We start from the raw sequence: 10,781 nt of genomic DNA, 5'->3' as shown, positions 1-10,781 counted from the left end.
GGAAAGACCATAACAGTTTCCTAAATGTCTGTGCAATCATATTTGTGTTCGCAACAACTGTCAAAATTTAAATTGATTTAACAGGGGGATCAGGCTCTGCAAATGAAACATAATTTATGTTCAGCTAAAGGTATATTTTCAACATGAAATCCAGTCTATTTATTCAAAATTATCTATGAAAAGGCTGCTTCAACACATGTAATTGCTCCCGAATCATCCAGATTATTTTGACCTGTTAAGAATGCATGTATAAAGCAAGACAAACTGACTGCCTCCAACTCTGGCCCTGGAAATCCTTGTGTCATCAAAAGCTTATGCACAGCTTTCATGAAATTTCAGAGATTCAGTGTCTTACTCGCTCAGCAGTAAAAGTGACTGAACATGAAGTGTAGTCAAGCAAATAACAGAAGTGAGGAAGGGGTTTCCCTTCCCATTGTTATTCCTGCTATGCAGTGAAACATCTTCAAAATCTAAATGTAATGCCTAAGATCACAATAGCCTTTTAAGCAGGTATTCCCTAGATGCTCTCACCTTCTAGAAGAAAACAAGATAAGAATTGCCCCTTGGAAAGTGTGTTTGGTAGTTTCCACGGATACCACTTTGAACGATACTGTGTGGTGGTGATGTTTTTCAAACAGAGAAGCTCTAAGCATACTCTTAAAATCTCACAGACTTGATAAGTTTGCTTTTTCTGACTCATGTATGTGAGAATTTGAATACTAGTTTTTCTGCAGCTAAGAAAACTCCCAACAGCTTTGTTCACTGAATTTGTGTGCATACCATGTTGTCATCGTCTAGGTGGCCAGTTGAAAAGTTGCTTGGAAGTTAGTCTTTTCCCAGCTGTTCTCCACAGTCTTTCTTTCCAGCAATGAGATACAATAGAACTGCACTGTAATATTAAGACTTAGGGAGACGATTTTGACAGTGCTTTAGGGTGGTCTCAAAGAAGTGTTAGCCTTTGCTGTCACCTCACCTCATGGGAATGAGGTGAAGCTGAAGTTATTAATTTTTTACCGTTTGAGGACCTAAGGCTTAGAGATTGCTTTAAAAAGTACATAAACAACTGTAGCCCATTTGTCTTTTCCCTTACCTTTTATACTGAGCTTCTTCCCTGAGAGGTTGAGAGTAGCATTTGTAAAGGGAGGGGGAGGAGGGAGGTCAGAGAACAATTCAAGGTTTAAACAGAAATGCTGACAGCAATTACCTGTGTATTAATCTGTTTGAATTAGAAATGCTCACTTTTTGAAACTCCTCAAACTTACATATTTCTGTTGCAGAACTGATAATGCTATCAAGAACCACTGGAATTCCACCATGCGTCGAAAGGTTGAGCAGGAGGGCTACCTGCAGGAGTCCTCCAAAGCCTGTCACTCCTCAGCAGCCACCAGCTTTCAGAAGAGCAACCACTTGATGGCCTTTGGCCACAACCCACCTTCTGCACAGCTGCCAGTAGCCGGCCAGCCCCAGCTGAGCAGTGACTACCCCTACTACCACATCTCTGAGCCACAAAACGTAAGCACGTGAAAATGTGGTAGTTTTTTAGTTTTGCTTTGTTGAGTAAGTGGATACAATTCAGCCATACCCAAATTCAGGAAGCAATGAAGGGTTTCCTCCCAGTTTGTATGGACGTGTATGTTTGACATCAGGTGAGGACTTCTTCGACGTTGACTTCATTCCTGCCATAGACTAGATGGTCCTGCTCTGGCAGGGCAGTTGGACTCGATGATCTCTGGAGGTCCCTTCCAACCCCTAACATTCTGTGATTCAGTGCTGAGAAGATGTACATTTCAAATTGATTGTGGCATTCAGGTGGTGGAATCGTGTTCAGCATTAACATCTTGTGAGCAGTGAACCTGTCTCCAGAAGTGTTTCTTACATTTCTTGAAGATCATTTGGATCTCTGTTAATTCTGTGTTCTGTGTCAAAATCTCCCACGTTCCTTTCAGTAATATTCTGTTTGTGGGTTGCCTGTTGGAAACAAGTAAACAAGTACTGTTTTTAATCCGATTCCTTTTCTGTTAATGATGAATAATGAAACAGGCTGCTGCTTCAGACAGTTACATCGTAGAGTTTTAGATGATAATAAATTGCATCTTTTGCATTTTCACTTCGATTAAGAAAAATCTTACAAATGTACCTATCAGTTATTCATCTTTTCTCATTCAGGAAGGCTATATAGTTCATATATGAATTTTCTTCCTCTATAACACTCAATGTCATATCCCTAAGAAACTATTTAGTTTTCTTGTAAACGTTGTTGGGTTGTTTGCTATTTTATCTCCATAGATTATAAATACCTACAACCAAAATACGTTTAACACAGATTCACAATGCAGGCAGACAATATGATACAAGTAATAACTTCTAGTGTCTTTTCCTTTTTGACCTAGGTCTCTGGTCAGATCCCATATCCAGTAGCACTGCATGTAAATATTGTCAATGTTCCTCAGCCAGCTGCTGCAGCTATTCAGGTAGATAACTTGAACCTCATTTCAAGAGTCAATTTGTTAAACATTTGATAAGTCAAAATGCAGACATCGTACATTAAGGAGGCATTTTAATGTAATAAGTGTGGTGAAGAGAAAATGGGGAAGGTTGGGGAGTTCTAACATGGCTAATAATTGCTTCTTCTGAAGTGGAATTAAAATACAGTAGTTGACATCTGGTGTGATAGCTTTCACTTTCTCCATTTCAAATGTCTATACTGAAATTCAGCAGGGATTTAGTAGTAGTGGAAAATACAATTGACATTTGTTTCATCTTTGAGTCTAGTTTGGCTGTTAAAACCACAGGACGGCAAACCATAAGCATTTTAGTTGCTACATCCTATCAGACCTTTATCTTTTCTTTTCCCTTAACTCTTAATTTCAGAGACACTATAATGATGAAGACCCTGAGAAAGAAAAACGAATAAAGGAATTAGAGTTGCTACTAATGTCGACTGAGAATGAACTGAAAGGGCAGCAGGCATTACCAGTAAGATTGTCACTGTGTGCTTGGACGGAGGGATAGCAGCGTTACCCCAGTGCTTGTCTTTTTAACTTTTTACTCCCCCTCTACCCTTGATACTAATAAAGGCTCTATATTTCAGTTTTAGAAGGATGAAACATAGCACATTATAGTCTGTATTTGTTGTAAATTCTTTTATTGAAAAAAAAAGCAAACAATTTGCAGGTATTTTACTTTGCAAAGTGGGAGCAGGGCTGGGCTCTGTAATGTGGTATAATATTGGAAACTTGATGACTGTCAAAATTAAAAATCCCACAGATCTTGCATTAATGGGATCTGCATTTCTGAAAGTGTGCAGTGGTTCATATGATGAAAATGTAGTGCCTGTACTTCAGATTTTTCTTCTCTGTTGTATTCTTTCCCTCAGCTGTGTTTTATACACTTTGTAAGCTTCAGACTTGGTGCATGTTTGACAGTTTTACTTACCTGAATAATGTTAGATTCTTCATAACTGCATGTGTGGAGCAAATGCTGGCTATTACTAAAATCTCACACTTTGTTGTATATACCATTGGATGTTAATGTATGAAAAACCTTACGTGATTACTTAACACCACCACCAAAGCCAAGAATCCCCAAATTGTTTTTGAAGATAGGTGATAGCCAGCAAATACTTTTTTTTTGGGTAATATTTATATTAATAGTAAAACCACTGCATGTATGATACGTTAGTTTGGCCACTTTTTAACTTTAGTTAATGTTTTGCAATTTCTTCTGTTGCATGATCACACTGGAAAGAAACTTCTGTTAATTTGTTCTTCTGCTTTCCTAACCACGTTGATTTGACAGCCTCTTCATTGCATTGGTGTAAGCTGTAGCATTAGACAGGGATAGAAGAAGAAAAGGAGATAAGCAAACAAAAGCAACTCTAACTCTTAAACCCCCCAGCCTTCCACAGTGCTGAGCGCTCACTAGGGAAATCCTGCCATTTCTTGCTTCTCACAGAAAATGACTTGCAGACACTTTCTGAGCTTTTGGAGTGACACAGTATGACTTGATTATGTGTTAGTAATAAAATATGCTCATAATCCTGGAAGTAAATTGAGGTCACTTTGGGATAACAAATACAATGCCGATACTACTTAAAAAGAGATCTTGCGCTGATGAAAGGAAACATCTTGACAATTGTTTCATAGGCATAAGCTTTTAGATGATGATGCAACTACTTTTATCTTTCCTCCAGTGGCATCTGACACCTTGTGCAATTTCATTGCTAAGTTCCTTCTGCCTTCTTCTCTCCCCGCCCCCCCCTTTTCTTTTTTTTTTTTTTTTTAATTTTTCCTTTAGACCCAGAACCACACATCAAACTACCCCGGCTGGCACAGCACCACAGTTGGTGACAGCACCAGGACCAGTGGTGACAATGCACCTGTTTCCTGTTTGGGGGAACATCACCACTGTACTCCATCTCCACCGGTGGATCACGGTTGCTTACCTGAGGAAAGTGCATCCCCTGCACGGTGCATGATAGTTCACCAGAGCAACATCCTGGATAATGTTAAGAATCTCTTAGAGTTTGCAGAAACACTCCAGTTAATAGATTCCGTAAGTAGACTTGCCACCTCAGGTGGATTCATTGCGTGGTCAAGGAGTAACGGGAGAGGAACTGGGGCAGTCCTAAATGTGTTTCTGATTTTTTTTTTTTTCCCGAGTAACTTCTAATTGCTACAAGATCTAAAGCTTAGCTTCTGACATAACAAAACACAGCTGCTCATGAATGAAGCCCTCGAGTGTGGCTGCATATGCTTTTTGTGGGTGTCTCCCTTTCCTGTTACATCTTGGTATGGGAGCGTGGTTTGTAGCAAACTGCACGATAGGAGCTTGAAACAATCTCTCGATATTTAGTTGGAGACACCATGGAAGGTTTTAAACAATTAAGTGAATGACACATGCTGTAGATTTATGTGTGGCTGCTTATGCATCTGCATCATTTTCTAAAAGTTTTTTATTTTAGTTTCAATAGTTGCTTATCAAAGTTTAAGGAGTTTGCCCTGGCATGCGTGAAGAACTAGAAACATGTTTTAACTGCCAAGTGGCTGACTTGACATTTGACATGGGCCTTTTCTCATTGTGGTCTCTGGTACACTACATGTAACAAAAGTGGCACATTGAAATACATCTGTCAGTAGTACCTTACTTCAGCAGTGGAGATCTCTGCTTCAGGCAGCATCGTGTCCCATGCAGCATGCCCGGAGCAGGCGTGCAGTTTAGAAGGAGACCAGTCTTGGTTTAGAGCTCGAGGCACGTATTTTTTTAGTAGCAAAAGGCATTGTCTTTGTACCCAGAAGAAATCCTTTGGTGAGTAGATGGTAAGACCATCCTTTGTCTCAGAGTTTCGCTAGGGACTCAGTTGCCAGGATGTCAGGCTAGGTTGTTAGACAGTTTGATGTGATCAAGGTATATATGGAAAACACAAATAAGCATTCACACTGTTACTACTCAAGTAAACAGGGTCAAGGTGAATTGAGGTGGGGAAGATGTTGGTGGTGGTGGTGATGGGCATATCCTAGCACTGTATTTTCATGAGGTGGCACTATACACTGTCTTATAGCTCCGTGCCTCCCACGTTGTTTCAGGATCCTTCATCATGGGGTGATCTCAGCAGTTTTGAATTCTTTGAAGACACAGACACTTCGGCTAGCAAAACTCCCTCAGGCAAAGGGGCACAGCTTCAGCAAAGAGGGGCCAGTGCTTGTAGACCTCAAGGACACCCCATCACAAACTTGAGCAAAATCATGTCGAGTCAGGGCTCACCTGGCTCACCAGACTCCTTATCTGCCTCACAGGGCAGCGCGGATCCATGGATCCTCCTTCGCAAAAGGAGAGGGCACTCCAGCCCCTTAGCCAGTGCCCACGGTAGCACCTTGGTCCTAGCTGACGTCAGCAGCTCAACTTCTCCTAAGCGCTCCCCTGTCAAAAGCCTGCCCTTCTCTCCCTCGCAGGTAGATCAAGACTTCTCTGCACAGATGTTACTAATTCTCAAAAGTCACCCCAGCCTTAACAATTTAGAAACTAATCCTTTGGAACAAATGACTAATTACCGTTGCACTTGTTGATTTCACTCTGTGTTTGAATCTTCTCACTGCTTTTAGTCTTCACCACTGGATTTAGATCATCAGCAAGCTAACTGTTGATTCGCTTATTTTAAATTAATCTGTGGGGCTTGGTTTTTGTTTTTTTTTGTAATTTGGATCAGTTTTGTGTTGAATACAGTTGAACAAAATTGCCTGCTCTGCTCTTGGCAGTTAACTCCTTCAACTACTAGAGTTTAACATTTCTGATCATTTGTAATACTTTCCATCTCTGTCCTCTTACAGTATGATTCATTGACCTAGAAAACCCCAAACTGCGTTTAAATAGCTTTCAGGTTGTGAGACAAACTGACAACAACCAGAAAATTCAAATCACTGCTCGCCATCCTCAACCTGGGCCTTGTGGAGTGGAGCGGAATAGGAATGAGGAGGAAAATGGCCTGTTAAAGTGTCCTGGCGTGCACTTCCAAATTCCTGTTGGTGGTTGCTTTGTTTCACAGCTGTAGCACTATTTAAAAGTGTTTTGGTTGTTTTGTTTATCTGCTTGTGTTGGTTTTGCCTTGGTTTGGCTTTAGTCCTTGAAGTCACAGAAAACACTATTTCGTGAAGGACAGTAGAAGATTGCATGTAATGATCTCCCACTGTATCTCCAGTTACCTGTTAGCTCTTTCAGTCATATATCATTTATGCAGTGAAATCTGTATTTTCTTACATGCCATATTTTTATTAAATGCATTTTAATTGGACACAAGTTGAGTCTAGAAGGTAAGATGGTGAATCAGTGTCAGAATAAGGGATACCACTACATTCACATATCTGTAGAAATGGAAACAATTTTTTAGGTTACTAGGTAGAACTCATGAAAAAGCAATTTGCTCCAAACTAGTACTGCTGCCTCCCTTTTGGTCAGCTATTTCCGTTCCAAAACACTCCACACAGTCATCACAGGTGGCAGTTGTCATTTTATGCTGCAAAGAGGTGATGAGAATTTTATTTTCTGGTCATAAACACTTTATTTACTGCCTTAAAAGCACCTAGATTCCCTATATAAATCTTTGTAGAATTTAGCCCCATTTTCACCCAGTTCTTACTTGGACACAGTGCTCTTAATTAAAATTTATTTGCAAAAGATCCAAATCAGGCTTTTAAGATATGGCTTTTAAAGTGGTAGAATGTTTCTCATTGGAACTGGGTGCTTTCTTTATAAGTTCCTTCTCTAGAAATGTTCGGTTTGGCTTCATGAGTGCTTCAGCCAAACAGTTGCATGTTGTTTTGCCATGTAGTCAGGCACACTATATACAACCACCCCCATTGCAGGGTCAGGAGAATCACATCAATCAGAAGGAAATAATTTTGTTTGTTCAATAGTATCCCCTTAAGAAGTTAATGTTGTAATCTGGATGTTTCTGTTGATTTTTCCTTTCTCTGTCTACAGTTCTTAAACACCTCATCCAGTCACGAAAACCTGAACCTGGACAACCCTGCACTAACTTCCACACCAGTGTGTGGCCACAAAATGGGTGTTACCACGCCGTTACAAAGGGACCAGACTTTTAAAGCTCAGAAGGAAAATTATGTGTAAGTCTCTTTTCACATTGTCTTGTCAGATTCATGAGAGTATGTTTCTTCAGGTTTGCACACAACCAAAATACCTGTGTCACTGCATGCATCCCGCAGAGCTGTTTGCTAACGCATTCACTACTCTTATTTGGAGTAAAACTCCCACTTTGTAACTGTGGAGGTAGGTTATTAATACAGAACAATTGTGCATATAGACTCACTGTTTTTTTAAATAAAGCTATTCCACCTTATTTTAGCTAAATAGGTGTTTTGTCAGAAAAGCAAAATGGATCATTGGGTTGGAGGAAGATATTTTTCCAGGTCTTACAGTAGCCACTGCCTGTATGCGTATATTTCTGTAAAGAGGTAATATTTCCAAGCATGCTCCTTTAAAGTTTTTCTCCTCTTTTTAAAGTTTCAGGACTCCAGCAATCAAGAGGTCGATATTAGAGAGCTCTCCAAGAACACCCACTCCATTCAAAAATGCACTTGCAGCTCAGGAAATCAAATATGGTCCTTTGAAGATGCTGGTAAGAAGGAAACAATGATAAAAGGTGCTTTGTTATTAGTGCAGCGGGATGTTCTGGGACTTGGATACAACATTTCTTCCTTTCAGCCTCAAACTCCGACTCATCTTGTAGAAGATCTGCAGGACGTTATCAAGCAGGAGTCAGAGGAATCTGCAATAGTGGCTGGGCTACATGAAAGTGGACCCCCTTTGCTGAAGAAAATCAAACAAGAGGTAGATCTCAAACTTACCTCAGGCAATTTAATTCAGCACTCTTCGCTGAGAAGCTTATACCAATACCTTTTCTATTAAATAGCTATGTCTCTTTTTCTTTCATGTGAACCCCAAGATCCTAGCGTCGGTTCTACATAGTGTACTAGGCATGCCTAATTCATCTCCCATTGATTTCCATAGAAGCCTTTTTGCTGTTTGCAGCAGGGGTTTGCTTGGGCTGTTCTAATGTAGTTTTTGTTTGAAACTTAAAAAGAAAAAAAAATTAGGAATTTGGATTGAATCTTTCTGATATTGGTGAAAAGTATAGAAGAACCCCATGGGGACCAAGCTCCATGGAGTGACTTAGAAACCTGAACATTTGAGGACATTGCATTATATTACTTTGTCACTAAAGTTCTAAAAATACCTATATTCTCAATCCTTTCTAGGGGATTAAACTCCTGAATACTGACAGAGCGCTGAGTGCAAGCATTCAAAGTTTTAGTTGGTGGGGTTTTTTTTGAGAACCTTGAACTTTTTTCTTGTGCAAGAAGAAGAGCAAGGGTTCTGTAAAAGACAGGACTGTAAACATGCACTGTGCACAGCTGTGAAGTTTATGTATGCAATTTATAAGCAACTGACAGAAAAATCTTCTGCTGGGTTAGGTACTGTTTTTTATCATGGTTCCTTTCCTGATTTCAGGTGGAGTCTCCAACAGATAAAGCTGGAAATTTTTTTTGCTCGAATCACTGGGAAGCAGAAAACCTAAACACTCAGCTCTTTACACATGCTTCTACTATGGAAGATGTGCCAGTAAGTGCAAGTTTCCACACCACCAAATGATTCTTCTGTTTTACATCCCTGTTCAGCTCTTAAATGCGAGAGAGAAAATATTTTGTCTGATCTTACAAGCAGGCATTATTATTTATTTCCATATCTTTTTCCTGTATTAAGCATAAGAAGCAAAATCCTACTCTTAATAGATGACTGTAATGCCTACAGAAGGTAGCAGAAGTTGCTGTCATCATGCAGCCCACAGTCTTTGTAATGAGCCTGCACTTGGAGAATGCCTGCCCCTGTGTGCAGAAATGACTAGGTCATGGAGTTAAAACTGGTAGAAGAAAGAGAGAGTCCACCTCGGTTTGTGCAAAGACCTTGCATGAGCACGGTTCCCTTGGCTTCACTGGGACTATTCACTGGATGAAAAATGTTTGTGTGTGACAGAGCTCTTGCAAAGCCAAGTCCCAGGGACCCCAGGCTGAGCACTCCATCTGGGACCATGCCCACTGTCGCACCCTCTGCAGTCAGGCTGAGTTTGCTTTTAATACTTTTGAATTCAGGTTGTTCTCTTCAGTTACTGAAAACTATGTTGGTTTTTTGGTTTTTTTTTTTTTTTTTTGTTTGTTTTTGTTTTTTTCCTTTTCTTCTTCAGAATCTTCTTACCAGCTCCATTTTAAAGATGCCTGTGCCTGAAGAGGATAGTAGTTTTCACAAAACCTTTGCTGTACCGAAGAACAGACAACTAACTAGTCCTCTGCAGGTAATTATTCCTTGATAAGTATGGCCTGTGCATATAAAAATACATACGTATTAGTTTCTCAGACTGCTTTTGAGTATGGAAGAATGAATCGTTCAGATGAACATAGCTGAGGATCTTGCTTCATTTGTGGAGCATGAGGACACAGAGGCTACAGCTGTTCCAGGAAGCTAAACAGGGCAAAGCCCCATGTGTGAGGTGTTGGTAACTCAGCTGACTCCAGTGCTGAGTTGGTAGGACTGAGAATTAATGCCGGCCAGAGGCTTTTTCCTGTAGACTTCTTGTAGGCAACTCTGCTGTTGTGTAAAGCGGGAGGGTTGAGTGGTGTGGTAGTGGCCAGAACTTGCCCCTGGCATCGGGGTGAGAGCAGAGACTCTGGCACTGCCTGGCTGGTCAGCACAGATGTGGTCAGTATTGCCTGTCCAGCCAAGCACTAGGATGGCCTTCTTCTGAGTGCAGGCTGAGGTCTCACTAGAAATGTAAACGGTGGTCTGAAGGGCCCTCATAACCCTTACAGCCAATTGTACATCTTGGGATCTCTGAAATGAATTAAATGTGCAACTGTTTTCGTGTGAGGCTTAGTTTCACGTTTGTGCTTTTTCCAAGTGTTAAAAAACGTATACATTTGCTCCACTTAAAAATATAGCTGTTACATAAGGCCTGATCCAAAGCCATTAGTAGCTTTTTTGTTAGCTCTTTTGGACAGAAGTTATTTGGAGAATGAAATCCAGTGTAGATAATGATGAATTTTCCTTCCACTACAACCCATATTTTTGAGGTATAGGAGTAAGTGATTTTATATCCCTTCTCCACACAGGTGAATTGAGGAAAAGTGTCACATTCCCCAGGGTGAGTCACTGTCAGGAAGGAAATTATTACTCTATAGTTCCTGACTTTCAGGCAGATAGTCCACATGGCTAAT

At 40.4% G+C, this 10,781-nt stretch overlaps 1 protein-coding gene across 1 annotated transcript in view; it reads left to right on the top strand.

Moving 5' to 3' along the window:
- MYB (v-myb avian myeloblastosis viral oncogene homolog) overlaps positions 1–10,781 on the top strand; it is a 25,102-nt gene that overhangs the window by 5,159 nt on the left and 9,162 nt on the right. The window contains exons 6-14 of the mRNA XM_008945538.1: positions 1,278–1,512; positions 2,391–2,471; positions 2,872–2,976; positions 4,297–4,554; positions 7,477–7,619; positions 8,017–8,131; positions 8,218–8,343; positions 9,025–9,135; positions 9,755–9,862. Coding sequence (XP_008943786.1) covers positions 1,278–1,512; positions 2,391–2,471; positions 2,872–2,976; positions 4,297–4,554; positions 7,477–7,619; positions 8,017–8,131; positions 8,218–8,343; positions 9,025–9,135; positions 9,755–9,862 — 1,282 coding nt within the window. The remainder of the gene's footprint in view (positions 1–1,277; positions 1,513–2,390; positions 2,472–2,871; positions 2,977–4,296; positions 4,555–7,476; positions 7,620–8,016; positions 8,132–8,217; positions 8,344–9,024; positions 9,136–9,754; positions 9,863–10,781) is intronic.

The sequence above is a fragment of the Merops nubicus genome, unplaced genomic scaffold, assembly GCF_000691845.1.
Source record: "Merops nubicus isolate BGI_N331 unplaced genomic scaffold, ASM69184v1 scaffold6038, whole genome shotgun sequence".
Classification (NCBI taxonomy): Eukaryota; Metazoa; Chordata; class Aves; order Coraciiformes; family Meropidae; genus Merops; species Merops nubicus.
Note: the sequence above shows the minus strand (reverse complement) of the source record. Positions and strands in the feature narration are given on the sequence as shown.